The sequence below is a fragment of the Sus scrofa genome, chromosome 9, assembly GCF_054392235.1.
Source record: "Sus scrofa isolate SSC_HxYL_T2T_F1_AM1 chromosome 9, Sscrofa_HxYL_maternal_Yorkshire_Landrace_v2.0, whole genome shotgun sequence".
Classification (NCBI taxonomy): domain Eukaryota; kingdom Metazoa; phylum Chordata; class Mammalia; order Artiodactyla; family Suidae; genus Sus; species Sus scrofa.
Genome location: NC_139391.1, coordinates 56,310,283 through 56,329,949, shown reverse-complemented (window position 1 = coordinate 56,329,949; position 19,667 = coordinate 56,310,283). Strand labels below are relative to the sequence as shown.

Below are 19,667 nucleotides of genomic sequence, written 5' to 3'. Positions count from 1 at the left end.
TTTTGTCCAGTTTTTCCGGTTGTTTTAGTCTAGTCATAGACCTCAGTCTAGGCTGGTATTAAAAGTCTCTTGGGTGGTTTTGATGGCTGTGTTGACTAGTATCATAGAATAAGTTAGAAAATAGTCTTTTTCTGTTCTTTGGAATCCTGTTTTTTTCCTCATTGTTTTAACAGTTATTAACTCTTCCAAACAAATGTGGAACCAGCTTAAGTTCCATAAACATTTCTTTTGATATTTTTTGCTCATTTTTAATTGAAGTTTAACATATACTCTTCTTTCACCATACTGTAGTAACAGCTAGGTCTTTTTCATGTTGTTTAATATATTAATAAATAGCTTTTTTCAAGTATAGCATTCCATTGCATAAATATACGATAATTTATTCAACTGTTCTTCTGTTCATGCATATTTATGTTGTTTCTCTTTTTTGTGATTACAAATAAAGCACCTGTGAACATTTATGCAGATGGCTTTTGGTATATGTATGAGTGATTTTGGAGGATCTGTATACTTAGGATCATTGGATAGTCCTATGTTTAGTTGTATGTTCACTAGGAATCATCAATCAATTTTCCAAAGTGGTTATACTATTTTACACTCCAACCAGCAATATATGAGAGTTTCACTGATGCCACCATTTTATATATAAATATAAATAAAAAAATATATATATATATTTTGCCTTTTCTAGGGCTGCTCCCACAGCATATGGAGGTTCCCAGGCTAGGGGTCTAATCGGAGCTGTAGCCGCTGGCCTATGCCAGAGCCACAGCAACTCGGGATGAAAGCTGTGTCTGCAACCTACATCACAGCTCACGGCAACGCCGGATCGTTAACCCTGAGCAAGGGCAGGGATCGAACCCACAACCTCATCATGGTTCCTGGTCGGATTCATTAACCACTGTGCCGCAATGGGAACTCCACCATTATATTTTAATTAAAAATTTTTTTGCCACCATTTGTGTGTGTTTTTTTTTTTTTTTTTTTTTTTTTTTTTTTGTCTTTTCTAAGGCCGCTCCTGCAGCATATGGAGGTTCCCAGGCTAGGGGTCGAATCAGAGCTATAGCCACCGGCCTACGCCAGAACCACAGCAAGGCAGGATCCGAGCCGTGTCTGCAACCTTCACCACAGCTCATGGCAGTGCCAGATCCTTAACCCACTGAGCAAGGGCGGGGATCAAATCCGCAACCTCATGGTTCCTAGTCAGATTCGTTAACCGCTGCGCCACAACGGGAACTCCCCATTGGTATTTTAATTTCAAACAAATTTTTGGCTCTTTGGAGAGTGTCCAGTGTTATCTCATTATGGTTTTATTTTGAATTTACTTAATGAATAATGGTATTGAGCATTTACAAATATTGGCCATTTGGTATCCTCTTTTGTGAAGAACCTTTTCATATATTTTGCCACCTTAAAAATCAGGGTGTCAGTTTTTATTTTATTATAGGGAGGTTTTTGTTCATGCTAGGTATAGATTCTTTGATGGTGTTGAATTTCTTAATTTTTCTCTTAGGAGTAGTACATTGTTTCCTGTTTAAGGTATCTCACCTATGATTTACTTTTCCGTGTTGATTTTTATTTTATTAATTTTCATATTGAGTGAATTTTCACATAGAATGACTTTTTGCAAATTGTTGAAGAGAACAAGTCAGGTATTTTGCATATCTTAGAAATCTACATCAGTCTCATTTATTGACAGTACTGTTCTTTTGAACTGCATTGGTACCTTTGTCATAAGTCAAGTTTTGTCATATACGTGAGGGCCTTTTCTGGGCTTTCTGTTTGATCTCTCTAATTTGTCTGCCCTTACTCCTGTACTACACTGGCTTAAGTTACTGTTGCCTTGTAGTAAGTCTTGAAGTCAAGTGTAACATCTAGAATTTCCAGGTTTATAATGTTAAGGGAAAGTTATTAGGTGTTTTGATATGTTATATCACACATATATTGCCAGCTGTAATTTTAAAACGTGTTATTTATTCTGAAAAGTGTTAGATATAGAATATAAAAATAAATTATATAGAATAATAGACACCTACTAAAATGGTGAGATTCTGTTCAACTCTTTTATCTATAACTAAAAAATATGAAGTAATCTTATCAGAGAGACAAAGACTGATAATATTTACTGTTTGTGAGGTTGTGAAAAAAATAAGCTTATGAAATGTAACTCCTTTTCTGGAAAAATTTTTTAACAATGTACATCAAAATAGTTGGGGTAAATGTTTTTAACTATAAAATAGAGCTGTTAAAATGCATAATTATATTTTGTTAACTTGGACTTTCATAGATTTTATATTTATTAATAAGCCAGGAGAATTAAAAAATGAGAGATGAAAGTCTTAATTTGTTTTCCTAGGATTGTTAACAGTATGAAGTTTCTTTTAGCCATTTTTTGAATGATACTAAATTTTAGTGTTGTAATGGAGGTTGAGGATGTCAGATATTAATAAAATATATATCTGTATCACTTCATTGGCTCTTGCTCAGAGGAGTTATCCTCTTGATGAATGGAAAAGACTTTGATTAAAGAATGAGACAAGGCAATTTGCAATAAAATATAATGCCTCATGCTTCAACTTGCTTCATATAGGGTGAGTCCTATGGATGATTTAAAAAAGAAAATACCTGTATTTGGCTAAGTTATTGGGATAGGCTTAAATGGAATAAGTAGATTTTCATTTCATTTTGAAGATAGGGATGTTTAGAGGGAGAATGAACACATCAGTTACATTACACAGTGAAAAAAGAGGTGTAAAACTGAACATGGGACGGAGTTCCCATGTGGCTCAGTGGTTAATGAATCCGACTAGGAACCATGAGGTTGCAGATTCAATCCCTAGCCTCACTGAGTGGGTTAAGGATCTAGCCTTGCCGTGAGCTGTGGTGTAGGTTGCAGACGCTGCACGGATCCCACTGTTGCTGTGGCTCTGGTGTAGGCTGGTGAATGTAGCTCAGATTAGACCTCTAGCCTGGGAACCTCCATATGCCGCAGGTGCAGCCCTAGAAAAGGCAAAAAGACCAAAAAAAAAAAAAAAAAAAATTAAAAAAAACCTGAACATGGGAAGGAGTGAGAAGATAAAAATAGTTAATAATGTATTAATTCCTTAAACTTTTTGGAGCACATCATTCGTGCCTGATGTTTGTAATTCAAGGGTAGATGAAACTCTCCAATTTGAGGAAGTCAGTGTATTGCTGAGATAGACACATAGATAGTTTAAGCACAAATGGTGAGTGCTTCTATGAACATGGTATGTTCGCTAAGTGATTCGTTCCATTGCCTTCTGTTGTCTCTTTAATTTTCCATCGGTGAATGGCCTGCTTCCATGAAGTTGATACAAATTCTACTTTGGAACCATTAAATAAGCAATGATTATAACATTAGTAGATTGGGAAAATTGTGTGTTTTCTGCAAATGAGTGTTACTTAATATTTCTAAAAAAGAAGTTTCTTAATTTTTGATTTAGAGCAACAGGACAAATGACTCAAGCTAGATGCTTTACATAGAAATTCAAGAAAACTCATTTTATTCAAAAATACTATGTAGGTGAAAATGTTAGTCTATCAGACAGAAGAGTAATAGTACTATATTTTCCTTTTAATTCTGTTTTCTAAATCCGAAAAGAATAAATGACTCCACTTTTTATGCTTAGGACTTTTCTGGACTATGGGCAAATATTGCTGGACAAAACTTACATGGCTAAGGCTTCTTGGACCATTGTTTGTTCATTTGCCTAATTATTACCATTTTGTCTTCATATATATATATATGTATATATATATGTATATATGATGATTTTTATTTTTTTTCATTATAGCTGGTTTACAGTGGTCTGTCAGTTTTCTGCTGTACAGCATGGTGACCCAGTTACACATACATGTATAGATTCTTTTTTCTTGTATTATGCTCTATCATAAATGATTAGATATGGTTCTCAGTGCTACACAGCAGGATCCCAATTTGTCTTTTTAGGCAGAGGTTTTCCTTTCAGGCCCATTTGGATGGCCTGTGAATTTACCTTTGGGCCATGTTTCTACCTACAGTTCAGTCAGTGGTTGTTGCGGAGGTTTGTGGTCCATACTGTGTCTCCTCTTATGGATTATAGGCAGGCGTCCTCGTTTTTTCCTTGGATGTGTGTTGTGAACCATGGCCTACCTAGCACAGAGAGCTTGTTTGCAAAAGAGTGTTAATATTTTAATTTACCAATTGGGGGCGGTGCACCCTTTTTTCCCCCTTTTATATTTAAACTAAGTTAATTTATGAATAATTTACAGAACAAATATTGAAAAAACATTTTAAAAGAAATTTTAGCATGGATTTAAGCTTAGTAGGCCTCTTTATGTCAAGTTAGTTCTGGTGCACAGTCATCTTTAAAAGCTAAAGGAATGTTGTCAAACATTATTTTAGCAAAACAAAGTGATCCAGGTTGTTGTTGCAAAATATTGTTTGATCAAGTCCTTTCAGTTGAGTGACTAACTCAAGGAACATACCATGTTTTCTTTTTGTCCTTAGAAATATATTGCTCACTCATAATTTTTTAATAGTATTCATCTAAGATGTGATCATCAATATGAGATGACATGTATATGATCAATTTTACCACCATTATTAGAGTGTAGAGTGCTGCTTACTGTCTCTTTGCATCCATCCTTTGATGTGTCTAATCATTATAAAAAATCTGTCAGTTTTCTCCTCTTATTATGAATGAAAAATACAGAGCTCTTAAACATATTCAATGAAAACAGAGTGCCGACTACAAAGATGGTGTCTTCAAGCTTTTAAAATACCTTCTTTTTATTGAGGTATAGTTGATTTACAGGATTATCTAAGTTTCAGGTATTCAACATAAACTACCTTCTTTAAAGATAATGCAACAATTTGGGCAACACCAGATTAAAAACTGGACAATGATTATTTCACTATTGTATAAACATCATGGGTCAGTGGTTGAGAAATTCAACTTTCTGGCTGCTTGTTTTTTGAAAATAAAATTTTATTGGACAGGGATCCGTTTTCAGTCATTTACAAATGGCTGCTTCTGTGCTATAACAGAGTTGAATTGGGTGAATTTGTGTGGTTCATAAACCTAAAATAATCACTGACTGGCTCTTTAAGAAAAAGTTTGCCAACCCCTGTTCTTGGTGTTCCCTTATTTTCATATTTTAAAAATTTTAGTCTTTTCTAGCATGGTTAAGTTAAGAATGATGATGAATACTGAAGAAATGTTACCTAGGATTTTGAAAGAGTAATTTTAAGATAGAGGAAAAATAAGATGGAGTTCCTATCTTAGATTTATGAAAAGATCCAGTGGATCCATAATGCAATTACAAGATAGAATGAGTTGTGTTTCATTATTCAAGGAAATAGTCACTTTTTCCCCCTTTGGAAGACCTGTAGGATGGCATAAAAAGACTCTATGAATAATTGGTAATGAAATATCTACTCTTGTAAATAAACTAAGGAGGTTTAACTAACTGTAGCAAGTTTAACAATGCAGAGTCCCCTCCCCCCAAAAAATATTGGGTCCATTGGTCCCTGATGATATATATGTAATCAAGTGTTAATTCTTTTTTTTTTCATAATTGAGGATGTTAACTTTTATTTTTATTTTATTTTATTTTTTGCTTTTTTTTATTACTCAAATGAATTTATCATATCTGTAGTTGTATAATGATTATAACAATCTGATTCCACAGGATTTCCATCCCACAGCCCAAGCGCATCCCACCACCCCCCAAACTGTATCCTCCGGAGACCATAAATTTTTCAATGTCTGTGAGTCAGCATCTATTCTGCAAAGAAGTTCAGTCTGTCCTTTTTTCAGATTCCACATGTCAGTGATAGCATTTGATGTTGATGTCTCATTGTGTGGCTGACTTCACTTAGCATGATAGTTTCTAGGTCCATCCATGTTGCAAAAAATGATGGTATTTCGTTCTTTTTAATGGCCGAGTAATATTCCATTATGTATATGTAACACATCTTCTTGATCCACTCCTCTGTCAATGGACATTTAGGTTGTTTCCGTGTTTTGGCTATTGTAAATAGTGCTGCAATGAACATTGGAGTACATGTGTCTTTGCGAGTCGTGGTTTTCTCTGGGTAGATGCCCAGGAGTGGGATTGCTGGATCAAATGGTAGTTCTATGTTTAGTTTTCTGAGGAATCTCCATACTGTTTTCTACAGTGGTTGCACCAATTTACAATCCCACCAACAGTGTACTAGTGTTCCTTTTTCTCCACACCCTCTCCAGCACTTATTGTTTGTAGACTTCAAGTGTTAATTCTTAAAAGTTCGTACATTGTTACCTCATATTTTTGAAAAGTCATGGCTTTTAACATTTAACCAAACTGTCTTGGCTATTTATTTATTTATTTATCTTTTTGCCTTTTCTATGGCCGCACCCGTTAGGGGTCCAATCAGAGCTGTAGCTGTGGGCCTACACCACAGCCACAGCAATGCGGGATCCGAGCCGCGTCTACTACCTACACCACAGCTCACGACAATGCCAGATCTTTAACCCACTGAGCGAAGCCAGGGATTGAACCCGCAACCTCATGGTTCCTAGTTGAATTTGTTTACCACTGAGCCACGACAGGAACTCCTCTTGGCTATTTTTTTTTTTTTTTTGGCAATTTTTTAAAATAAGAAAACATTAAAAAAAATCAACTGATATTCTAAATCTCTGCTTTTTTTCTGTCTTTGGCCTTTTTAGGACTGTACTCGTGGCATATGGAAGTTCCTAGGCGAGGGGTCAAATTGAAGTTGTAGCTGCTGGCCTATGCCACAGCCACAGCAATGCCAGATCCGAGCGGTGTCTGTGACCTACACTACAGATCACAGCAACGCCAGATCCTTAATCCACTGTGCGAGGCCAGGGATCCAACCTACATCCTGATGGATGCTAGTCAGATTCGTTTCTGCTGGTTCCTGAGAATCTCCTTTTTTAAATTTCATCAAGGTATAATTGATGCATAACACTGTATTAGTTTCAGGTGCACAACCCAATGATTTGATATTTGTATACACTGTGAAATGATCACTGTAATAATTCTAATTTACATCTGTTACCATACATAGTTATAAAACGTTTTTTCTTTTTTTCTTGTGATGAGTACTTTTAAGATCTACTGTCTTAGGAATTTTCAGATATGCAAACAGTATTATGAATTGCAGTCACCATACTGTACATGAAATCCCCATGACCTATTTATTTTATTGCTGGAAGTTTGTACCTTTTGACCTCTTGACCTTTTTCACCTCCTCCCCACCCCCACCTCTGGCAACCACCAATCTGTTTCTCTATCTGTGAGCTTGGTTTTGTTTTATTTGTTTTGTTTTGATATTAAATTCTGTGTTTAAATGAGATTTTGCTTAGCATAATGCCCTCAAGGCCCATCTACATTGTTGCAGATAGCAAGATGTCATTCTTTTTTATGGATGAGTAATATTCCATTGTATGAATTCATCGCATCTCCTTTGTGAATCTCCTCTTAACTCGGTTTAATTGCTCACTCCACATTAGTCTTCTCTATTATGTCATGTGACATTGGGTATAATAATGAGTACTTTCTGTCATAAATCATAGATTGTATAGCATAAATTTGTTTTTTAAGATAGATACTTGGATTTGCTCTTTGTTTTGTCCAGAGTGTGAAGAATCCTTTATAAGTACTGTGCGCTAACCGATGGCGCCGCTGGAGCTACAGAATCTTTTGATTTTCCAGTTTTTGTTGTTAAAATGGTGCAGCTGAATGTATCACTAAAGTTAAAAGATCATTACTATGAAAACTGGCAGACTAAGGAGGAATTTGGAGGTATTACATGGATGGTACTTTCAAATTTTAGTGTGAGAACTGCATGTTGTGATCTCCTAGTTGTGTTCGCATTACCACTTAAGCTTTTATTAATCATTGTAACCAAGGTTATTTTGTTCTAACAACTCTCAGGGGAGATTTTACTTTGTACTGACACACATAAGAGTTGATTTCAAAATTTGATTAGAAGAGAATGACAGTTTGAAGTTGAACAAAAAAATTTTCCTTATACAGTAAAATTAAATATTTTAGGCGAATATTTTTCCTTATTCTTAATAATTAAAACTCAAGTTATAATTTTAAGAAGAGATTATTAAATCAATATGTATTTCTGTTGGTACAGAGTCAGAACCATTGAAATGGACTGTAATTTGCTTTTAAAAATGTATTCATACTAAAGGGATAGCAGTAAATCTTTTGTCTTTATTTTTTTAAGGCAAGAGGAGCAGACGTTCCAGAAATTCCTGGAGACCTCAGTCTTAAGACATGTAGCAGTACAGCCAGTATGAAGGTTAAACATGTGAAAAAGTAAGTATAATTTTACAGTGGGTTTTTTTAAGTGAATTCCTCTAAATGGAAATCAGTTCTTTAGTTCTCTTAAAACTTTAATTTAGATTTTTTGCGAAATGAACTCTTACTGTCCATACATTAAATTATACTGTCAAACCTTCAATTATGACTCAACTGTTAGCGGAAGAAGCCCGATGATTGTCTGCTTGCCTAAAAATATACTTGAATTTTGCTCTTGCAACAACTTTTATGTCATTGTCTATTGGGTTGCTCTTGTTCAACAGAAGCAATTCAAGTATGTCTTTCTTGGTACCTTTAATACGTGCTTTCATTCATTTAGAAAAATCAGTTTTGGTGTTTGAATTAGGAGGTTGCTGTTTCTCGGCTTTGGCATTGAGAAAGTCTGAAATGGATGCCAGTATTTAACTCTTAAGTGAAATATCTGAAGGTATCCGTTTCAGTGTTAGACAGAAAAACCATCTTTTCATCTGGTAAAGGGTTAGATAGCTATGTTTTCATTCTAAGTAGAGAAAAGACAAGGATAAAAATGTTCATTCTGCATTCAGACCCACCAATCCAGGACTGATGGGCTGTGACAACATTCACAGGTAAAATCTGGTTTTGTATTTTGTGGTGGGAATGCTGCTTCTGGTTAGAAGCTGGCTGTTCACAAGTTTCCATAACATTCACCAAAAGCATAGTTTTTCTGTGGCCATTTCTATGGCCATTTTCTTTGGTCAAGATTAGGAAAGTACTATACTGATGCTTTTCATTTTATTTTATTTTTTGGTTTTGCCCCTATGCACTGAATGTAATCTCGATTTGATTCTGTGTATTTCTGAGAAGGTTTGTGTGGTTATATGTACTCATGCGCATGTGCTTAGTTAATAGTGTTGCTTGTTGCATGAGCTTTTAAACCTGTTTTATTTCCTCCTTAGGCACAGTCATTGTGACTGTTGCAGTATCTTGTATCTCATTTATTTCATGTACTTCAGGTTACCCTTCACTAAAGGTCACTTTCCGAAGATGGCTGAATGTGCACATTTCCATTATGAGAACGTTGAGTTTGGCAGCATACAGGTATATTTGAAATATTTCCTATATACTGAATTAAGACATACCTATACCTACATCTATGTATCTGACAGGTGACACTTAGAAATAGGTTTTTCTATTGTTGTCTTACTGGTTGATGGGAAAACTTTTCTTCTCTTCTGATACCTGATGACTCCTATTTCAAGTGGAAGCAGTATAATGGAATCAGCACAAATTTCAGAATTTCTATCAGATTTCTAAACAGAGTTTGTCACTGTTCTGTAGCGTGAACTCTTATAGCTGTTACCTGAAGTTGTTAGTTGTGTTGGGTGGTGGTGGTGATGGATAAATCAGAGTCGGAACGAAGGTGGAATAGGGGTTAGGGAGAGAAGTGCTAATGGAGGTTTTTTCCCCAGTATTTTTTCATATTGTGAAGTATAGTGTTGTGTATACATGTGTATGTGTATAAGACACGTACATTTATACACATGTTATTTACATATATATGTACATTTTAAAGCCTCAGTTAAAAGATAGATGTTTCCGGTGTCCCTCTTATGTTGCACTTATACCATGACTTTTGTAATATTCATTCCTTTACATTTTAAAAATAGTTTTACTACCTATATGCATTCTTTTTTTTTTTTTTTTTTTTTTTTAAGGGCAGCACTGCGGCATATCGAAGTTCCCAGGCTAGGGGTTGAATTGGAGCTGCTGCTGCTAGCCTACACCACAGCCATAGCAGTGAGGGATCCAAGCCACATCTGTGACCTAAACCACAGTTCACAGCAATGCCGGATCCTTAACCCACTGAGCAAGGCCAGGGATCGAACCCGAATCCTCATGGTTACTAGTCAGGTTTATTACTGCTGAGCCAAAACAGAAACTCCCCTCTGTGCATTTTTAATCAGCGTGGTATTTAGGTTTACCTGGTTTTGAACTTCGTATAATTGGAATTATTCTGATTTAGTCATCAGATATTTACTGAGCAAGTGCTATGTACGAGGTACTATTTTAGGTGCTTTGGCTATATTAGTGAATGAAAACAACAAAAGTCAAGGACATATTCTTAAAAAGCATAGAAGATGGCCAACAAGATTAAGAGCTATATGGTTAAAAAAAAAATAGAATTGATAAGAATCAGGGGTCCTTGGAGGCAGGTTGAAATATCACATCAGGGTGGGCTTCATTATTGAATATATTTCTTCTTGCTTCTTTCATTTAACATTGAGAAATTTAATCCCTGTAGATGTTTGTAGTTACAGTTTGTTCAGTTTGTTCACTGCTGTGAATTAATCCATGTATGTCACAAGTAATTTTTTGCTTTTATTTGTTTGAAATTTGGGTTGTTGTCAGTTTTTGGCTATTTTAAAGAGCATCTCAGTGAACACTGTATTACACAAATCTTGATGTACATATGCATTTCTCATGGTTTATAACTGAATTTCTCATGGAATATACCTGAGAGTGTAGCAAAACAGAACACAATTGTGTGTGCTGTGGTGTAGCTCCCAGATGCAGCTCAGATCCTTCATGGCTATGGATGCAGTATAGGCCAGCAGCTACAGCTCCATTTCGACCCCTAGCCCAGAAACCTCCATATGCCACAGGTGTAGCCCTAAAAAAACAAACAAACAAACAAACAAAAAAGTTGCCTTCATCTACTACTCATGGTGTATTTCCTTTGCCCTCAGAAAGAAACTTGGCTGGTTGTAGTTCTTTACGTGGTGAGGTGGCTCAAACCTTCATTCTGGGTCTGGACATTAATGGTCCTGCTTGAATTGGGTTCTTGTTATTTTCCATTGAGTCTAATGATAGGGCAGGGTGATACTAAGAGACACCCTAAGGAACCTCATGTATTCCAGACACACTCTTCCTTACCTCCATTGTGGAGTAGCTGTCCAATTTCCCCTGGTAGTCAGGATCACACCAGCCAACACCACAATTCTCTTCTTTGCCTGTTGATTTAGAGGCATAAGGAGCCCATTGTGACTGAGCAGCAGTCTTAACTTTCAGTCCAGTGGAATCATTGTTGTGTCTTCTGATGGAACTAAGACCTCTAGGCCAGCAGAACATATATTCTCGGAGACAGGAAGCACCAGTTTTGCTAGTGAGTTACTATGAGTAGGATTGAATGGTGCCACTCCCATTTTCACCTCTTGTTCCTGGTTCTCCAGTCTGATTAAAGACACTAATGACTCTATATCCAATGCAAAGAGAGCATGGCCAGTCCATGACATGATGGGGGCAATAGAGAGATGCATCATATCACCACTAGATACTTGGAATCAAACAATTTTAAGAGATGAGAGTCTGGGTGAACATACATATGCTATCTTAGTCAAACTAATGAATGTAATAAGATTTTAATTTCTCTAGTGATCAGTGATGTTCAGCATCTTTGCATGTTCTTTGGAGAAATGTCTATTCACATTCTTTCCGCATTTTTGAATTGGGTCGTTTAGTTTTTGTTGTTGAGTTTTAGGAATTCTCTTTGTATAACCTGTTTATTTCTTTTAATCTGAAGTATGTCTTCTTGAAGACATCAGATAGTTGGATCACTTTTTTTAATCCCTTGTGTCCATCTTTGTTTTTTGATTAGAGAGTTTAATCCACTTCATCTAGATTAATTACTGATTAGGAAGAACTTACCTCTGTCATTTTGCTATTTGATTTATCATATGTATTATAGATTTCTTGTCCCTTACTTTCTGCATTAGTCTTCGTTTGCTTTTAGTTGATTTTTGTAGTGAAATGTTTAAATTCCTTTCTCATTTCCTTTTGTGTCTATTCTATAGGTGTTTTCTTTGTGGTTGCCATGGGAATTACATATAACATCCTAAAGTTATAACACTGTAATAACTGTACAAAAACTGCTCCTTTACGGCTGTTGATGTCATCTTTTTACACTGTATGCCCCAAAACATAATTTTTTTTTTTTTTTTTTTACTTTTAGGGCCATACCTGCGGCATATGAAAGTTTTCAGGCTGGGGTCAAATAGAGCTATAGCTGCTGGCCGACACCATAGCCACAGCAATGCCAGATCTGAGCCATGTCTGCGACCTGCACCACAGCTCGTGGCAATGCCGGGTCCCTAATCCACTGTGCGGGACCAGGATCAAACCCGTATCCTCACGCATGCTAGTTGGATTCCTTTCCACTAAGCCACAAAGGGAACACCACTAATAATTTTTTAAAATACGATTGTCTCTTCAGTTATGCAGAAAACAAAATAAGGAGTTAACGACTAAGTAATACTTGTTTTTATACTTAAATTTTATTTATTTATTTATTTATTTATTTATTTATTTATTTATTTATTTTTGTCTTTTCAGGGTTCCACTAGTGGCATATGTAGGTTCCCAGGCTAGGGGTCGAATCGGAGCTGTAGCTGCCGCCCATGCCGCAGCCGCAGCAACACCAGATCCAAACCGCATCTGTGACCCACACCACAGCTCATGGCAACGCTGGATCCTTAACCCACTGAGCGAGGCCAGAGATCGAACCCATAACCTCATGGTTCCTGGTTGGATTCATTTCGGCTGTGCCATGACGGGACCCCTTAGACCTAAATTTTTTGTAAAAAGTACTAGCTTTTTGGAGTTCCCATCGTGGTGCAGTGGAAACGAATCCGACTAGGAACCATGAGGTTGCGGGTTCTATCCCTGGCCTCGCTCAGTGGGTTAAGGATCCGGCGTTTCCATGAGCTGTGGTGTAGGTCGCAGACGCGGCTCGGATCTGGCGTTGCTGTGACTGTGGCATGGGCCGGTAGCTGTGGCTCTGACTCGACCCCAAGCTTGGGAAACCTCCACATGCCACGGGTGTGGCCTGAAAAGACAAAAAAAAAAAAAAGTATTAGTTTTTTAAGCCACATAGAAAATAAGGATTGGTTACAAAGTGTTATTACACAGTCCCAGATTTTATGGTTGCCTATGTATTTACCTTTCCTGAGGTCTTTACTTTTTCATCCATTTTCTGGTTATTGTGAAATGTCCTTTCATTCCAACTTGCAGGACTCCCTTGAGCATTTCGTGTGAAGTAGGCCTAATGGTAATGAGCTTTCTCAGGTTTTATTTATTTAGGAATGTCTTATTTTATCTTTTGCTTTTGAAGGACAGTTTGCTGGATATATTCTTGGTTGACAGTTTTATTCCTTTAGCGATTTGAATTTATTGGCTCGCCACCTTCTGGCCACCACAGTTTCTTCTGATAAGATAGCTCTTGATAATCTCAGTGAAGATCCCATATGTGTTACAAATTGCTTCTCTCTTGCTACTTTTGAGATTCTCTCATTATATTTGGCTTTTGAAAGTTTGATTATAATATGTCTTGAATGGGTTTCTTTAAGTTCATCTTACTTGAAGTTTGTTGAGTTTCTTGGCTACTTTTATTCATATCTTCAATCAGATTTTAGAAGTTTTCGGTGATTATTTTCTTCAGATAGTCTCTTTGCCCCTTCGTCTCTCTGTTCTCATCCTGAGACTCGTCCTGAGACTTGTCCGAGACTCATTCTAAATGTATGGGATGGTATCCCATAGGTCCCTTGGGCATTTTTCACTTCTTCACCCTTCTCTTTTTTTATTCTGTTCCTCAGACTCATTAATTTCCTTTGTCATATCTTCAAGTTCATTGATTGTTTCTTCTGATCCCTAAAATTGGCCCTTAAGGCTCTCCTATAAAATATTCATTATAGTTATTGTACTTTCAGGTACAGAATTTCTTTTTAGAAATTTATTTTTGATGGAGTTCCCATTGTGGCTCAGTGGAAACGAATCTGACTAGGAACCAAGAGGTTGTGAGTTCGATTCCTGGCCTTGCTCAGTAGGTTGGGTATCTGGCGTTGCCCTGAGCTGTGGTGTAGATTGCAGATGAGGCTCGGATCCCGCGTTGCTGTGGCTCTGGTGTAGGCAGGCGGCTACAGCTCTGATTAGACCCCTAGCCTGGGAACCTCAATATGCCGGGGGAGTGGCCCTAGAAAAGTGAAAAAGACGAAAATAAATAAATAAATTAAAAAAAAACTTAAAGAAATTTCTTTTTGTTGACATTTCCATTTTGTTCATGCATCATTTACTTTCTCCACATTGTCCTTTCATTTTGTGGGGCATCTTTAAGACAGTTTTCTTAAAATGTTTTCTTAGTAGATCCACTATCACTTTTTTAATGGATTTCCTTGTTGATTTATTTTTTTCCTTAGAATGGGCCATGATTTTCCTATTTCTTTGTGTAGCTTGTGGGTTTTTTGATTCAGACATTTGAATGTGGTAATATGGTAAGACTGGAAATCTGATTTCCCCCCTTCCCTAAGGTTTGCTGTTTTGTTTGTTTGTTTTAATTGTTGTCTGCTCACTCTGTGCCAAGGATAAACTTAAGGTCATATCAGGTGTTTCCTGAGCCTGCACTTTTCCCTGGGCATATGTGGTCACTTATAATTTGCCTCATAAATGCAGTTGCTTTGAATGTCCTCGTCTATAATGTCTGGTTCCCCAAAGGGGAAAAAGAGAAAAATTAAGGGAGGGCAGGTTCACTGGCCTTTTAAATTCTTTGTCAGTTGCTTCGGCTGGTGGTGGAGGGTCTTGCAACAATATGGGGGGTGGGTGGGTGTAACAACAGTGGGTGTCCCCCTCTTTGCACTTCTGCTATCAGAAGCAGCAGTCAGAGCATGGATCCTTTTTCTTTGTAGGACAGGATACATTTTGCTGGCTGTGGCTCTCACACACTGCATGTAAGTTGCTCCTTGAGTGTATGTGCCATTTGCTGAGAGATTGAGGATGGGTAGTTGCTGCTGTGCTAAGAGCTGACCAAAATTTACCATGATTTATCCTCCAAGCCTCCCCCTGAAGGTCCCAAGCCTTCAGTAGACTCTAGAGTAACGAAATAATTGTGCAGACAGACTCTGCCAGTGCAGTCATTGGTGGGAGATTGCTGTTGCTTCCTACTCCATCTTCCCAGAATCCCCATCTCAGAATCCTTACTTATTTTTAATATAGGATTGACAAAAATATGTTCTAAGGAGAAAATAAGTAGGAAAACTTAGTAAAATGTGTCGGGAATAGGTCTTCAGCTTTTGTCTCAGCCACTCTGTTGTATCCCAGTGGGTTATTCATATCGTCAGTTGACTGACTCAGTTTGTTGCCTGTCACCCTGTCTCAGTTGAATACCTTCTTTTTTTACACTTTGATCTTAGGAATTTCTGTTGTGGTTTTCCAGTGTTCGTACTTATAGCTCTTTCTCAGATATTGGAAATTTATGATTGAAATGGGCTATTGTGTCCTGGAAAATATCACTGTCTGCTAGATATTTATTTATTTATTTATTTAGTCTTTTTGTCTTTTTGTCTTTTCTAGGGCCGCACCCATGGCATATGGAGGTTCCCAGGCTAGGGGTCTAATCGGAGCTGTAGCTGCCGCCCATGCCGCAGCCACAGCAACACCAGATCCAAGCCGCATCTGCAACCTACACCACAGCTCATGGCAATGCTGGATCCTTAACCCACTGAGCAAGGCCAGGGATCGAAGCCACAGCCTCATGGTTCCCAGTCGGATTCATTAACCACTGAGCCACGGCGGGAACTCCTGTCCCCTCAATTTTTAAAAATCTGACAATATTATATTTAACCTTAGGGCTTTCAGTTATAAAATGAAAATGATTATTCTTAATCCTATATGTTATGGATTCTGATTCTCAATTTTATTTAGACTGAAAGACACGATAATTTAGATGTAATGGTTAATTTGGGCTAGTAGTATCATTACCATGTAACATACAAAGGAAATTTTCATACTCTCTCCTTTGGATTGTGTATTTAGCTGACTTCTCTACAACTTCACTTTGGTGACTAATAGTATCTTAAATTTAGCATATCTAGACTGTCTTCTCTCAAACCTGTTCTACCTGCTCTCTTCTCCAATTTGGTGAATAGCAGCTCTGTCTTTCCAGTTCCAGAGACCAGCCAAACTGTGGAGTCATCTTGGATTTTTTTTTTTCTTTCTTTTGTTACTCCTCGCATCCAGTCCATCAGCAAAACTCTTGGCTCTGTCTTTAAAATGTATCCAGAATCTGACCACACCTACCTGTTTCTCGGCTCTCACCTTAGGCTTGCTATTGTCCTTTTTAAGGGGATTATTTTCCGTAGTCTTGTATAGCTGACACCACAGCAAGAATGATTCTTTTCAAATATAAGTCAGATCATGTCACTTTTTCAGAAACTGCAGTTCTTTCTCTTCTTTTTCAGAGTAAAAGTAAAATTCTTTCAAATTCCCTGCGTGGGTTTACAAGATCTACCTTTAACATCTCTGACCTCATCTCTTTCTTCTCTTCCCCTAAGACATAGTGTTCTGGGCACAGATGCTCTGCTCTTCTTCCCACGTACAGGCTCCCTCCTCAGGACCATTGGACTTTGTTTCCTCTACTTGGAAAGTTCTTCTCCCTGGATATCCATGTAACTTGCTCCTTTCCCTTTTTGAAATATTTGATCACATGTTGTCTTTACAGAGACAGTGTACTTTCCGTATGTAAGATGGCAACTTGTGGTCACCAGCCTTCTTTGTCTCTCCTCCATAATTTATTTTTCTCCATAACATTTGCCACCATCTGATAGGCTAAATATTTTGTTACTTATTCTTTTTTTTCCCCCACCTTACCATCTACATAAATGAATCACTTAATCAATATTTTTTGAATGAATGGATGAATGAATTTGTTTGAGATGAGATCAAATTTGCTTTAAAAGGGCTCTTTTAATATTGTGTGTTTTTCACCATTTAAATTTGCTCTTCTATGATAAGACTATATTTCTTATGAATGTACATTTATTTGTTGTAAACCTCAAATAGAATGGATGAGGAAAACTGTTAATGCAAAATAAATTTCCTTTGTGCTGTATTTCTTTTGTTAACTATTTATCATGTGTCTGTCTCGAATGTTTCTATATATTTATAAAATAACAGTATCTCCAGATAGAACAACTATCTAGCTAGCTATCTATAACCTTTCAAAAATATAGATGGAATTCTATACATACTATCTTAAAAACTGCTTTTTTACTTGAAATAATATCTTGGATATATATTTTTATTTCAGTAGTTTGGACTTACCTCATTCTTTTTCACAGCTACATAACATTTCATTTTATTATATCATAATTTGTTTAATCAGTTCCCTGTTGATGGATATTCCAAGTTTTATTGATGTAAATATATCCATTAAATAAAATCCTATAAGAGGATTCACTGGGTCAAAGGGTATAGACATTTAAAATGTTGACAATTGTTGCTAAGTTCATTTTTGAAATATGCCAGTTTATGCAGTGATTAATTATCGCATCTTTTCCTCCCATTGACAAGCACTGTTGACTTTTATAATTTTTGCCTATACTGTATAGGTGAAATATGGCAGCTTCTTACTGTAATTTGCATTTCTTTAGTTATGAGTGAAGTTGTACATTATTTTATGTTTATAGATATTTTGTATTCTCTTTCTATGAATTGCTTTTATATCCTTTTTCTGTTTTTAAAAAGATTATTATTATTATTATATTTCATTTTTCTATCATATTAATTGTTCTCTACCAAAGGACTAGACAGAACAGTGGACTGATGAGTGTGGAAATGGTTGGATACTTGTGTGTGTATACACTTAGTGTGTGATAAAGGTTAGCATTTTTGGATCCATTGGAAAAGCCCAGTACATGCTGGTCTATTCCACCATGCACTGGAAATAAGTATGCCGAGTCTGTGTCCCACAAGGACCCAAAGAGTTGGGTTCTCTAATCCCAGATTAGAGATGGATCTTTGAGAGATGAGATGACTTGCCAAGGGTCACACAGAGAATAAGTGGTAGAGCTAGGATGTGAAGCTAGGCAGACTGTTTCTAAGGTGCCAGGGTTAGCTGTTCCGGTTTCTGGTATTATTCTCCTAGTCACCTCTAGGTACACCTGAGTGTTGGGTGTCACATCTCATTAGTTGAATAGTTCTTTCTAATCCACCCTTCTTTTCTGTTCCTATCTCTTAGTTTAAATCTTCATCCTCTCTGGTTTGGACTCTTCCATGGTCTTTGAACATGCCTCTGTTTCATGAACTTGGCCTGAAATACAGCTCCAGTGATTTCAACCTCCGTGTGAATCCTTTCTTGGTCTCCTACTGTCAATTACACAAAGTTGTCACGTTGTGCATGATGCAGGGAGTTCCCTGGTAGCTCAGAGGGTTAGGGATCTGGTGTTGTCACTGCTGTGGCTCGGGTCATTGGTTGATCCCTGGCCCAGGGACTTCCACATGCTATGGGCCTGACCAAAAAAAATAAATAAATAAAAAAGATTTGCTTGTAAGCTTCCACACATCTTCCCTGCCTTTTATCCACTTTTATCTTACTTTTATCAGATTAAACTATTCATTTACTAAACAAGTCATGGTCTTTCCTATGTTTTAACCTTTCTTCCTATCATGTATCAGGAATTCTAGTATCTTTTAACCAGTATCTAACCAGCTTCTTAAAAGTTTTTCTAATCTACCTCTCTTCCTACCTCCAATTCCCAGTAGATGAGTTAGTTTCTGAATCATAACACATATTTTTTCAGATTGATATGTCATATAGAAAATTCATATAAAATAAAATTCATCTTTTTCATTGAAGTAAATTCATAAAACATAGAATTTACCGTCTTAACCATTTTAAAGTACATAATTCAGTGGCTTTTAGCACGTTCAAAATGTTTATCTGTCACTACCATTAAATTCCAGAATGTTTTCATTACCTCCAAAAGAAACCTCATACCTCTTTTTTGTTGTTGTTAGTTTGTTTTTTCTTTTTAGGTCTGCACCCATGGTATATGAAAGTTCCTAGCCTCGGGGTTGAATCAGAACTGTAGCTGCCAGCCTACACCACAGCCAGAGCAATGCCAGATCCAAGCTGCATCTGCGACCTACACTACAGTTCACAGCAACACCAGGTCCTTTAACCCACTGAGCAAGGCCAGGGATCAAACCCACCTCCTCTTGGATACTTGTTGTGTTTGTTCCCATTGGGCCACAGTGGGAACTCCAAAACCTTATACAGTCATTCCCTGTCTCCTTCCTATCCAACTCATGGCAACCACTAATTTGCTTTCTGTCTCTATAGATTCGCCTGTTCTTGACATTTCATCTGAATGTACTCGTACACTATGTACTCTTTTGTGTTGATTTTTTTTACTTAGCATAGTATTTTCAAGGTTCATTCATGTTACAGCATTTATCATTCCTATCTATAGCTAAGTAATATCCCATTTTGTGGGCATCCTACATACTACATATTGTTAACTGTTCTTTAGTTT

General features: G+C 36.9%; 1 protein-coding gene across 11 annotated transcripts in view; it reads left to right on the top strand.

Moving 5' to 3' along the window:
* Positions 1-19,667, top strand: part of ARHGAP32 (Rho GTPase activating protein 32) — a 274,553-nt gene that overhangs the window by 124,102 nt on the left and 130,784 nt on the right. For 5 of the 11 annotated variants that reach the window (XM_021063134.2, XM_084976598.1, XM_084976596.1 and 2 more), the window contains 3 exons: positions 8,252-8,343; positions 8,892-8,933; positions 9,321-9,405. In XM_021063134.2, the coding sequence (XP_020918793.2) occupies positions 8,252-8,343; positions 8,892-8,933; positions 9,321-9,405 (219 nt within the window). Of the gene's footprint in view, positions 1-8,251; positions 8,344-8,891; positions 8,934-9,320; positions 9,406-19,667 lie in introns of those variants that run through there. The other 6 variants (XM_084976599.1, XM_084976601.1, XM_084976600.1 and 3 more) reach the window with 2 other exon arrangements.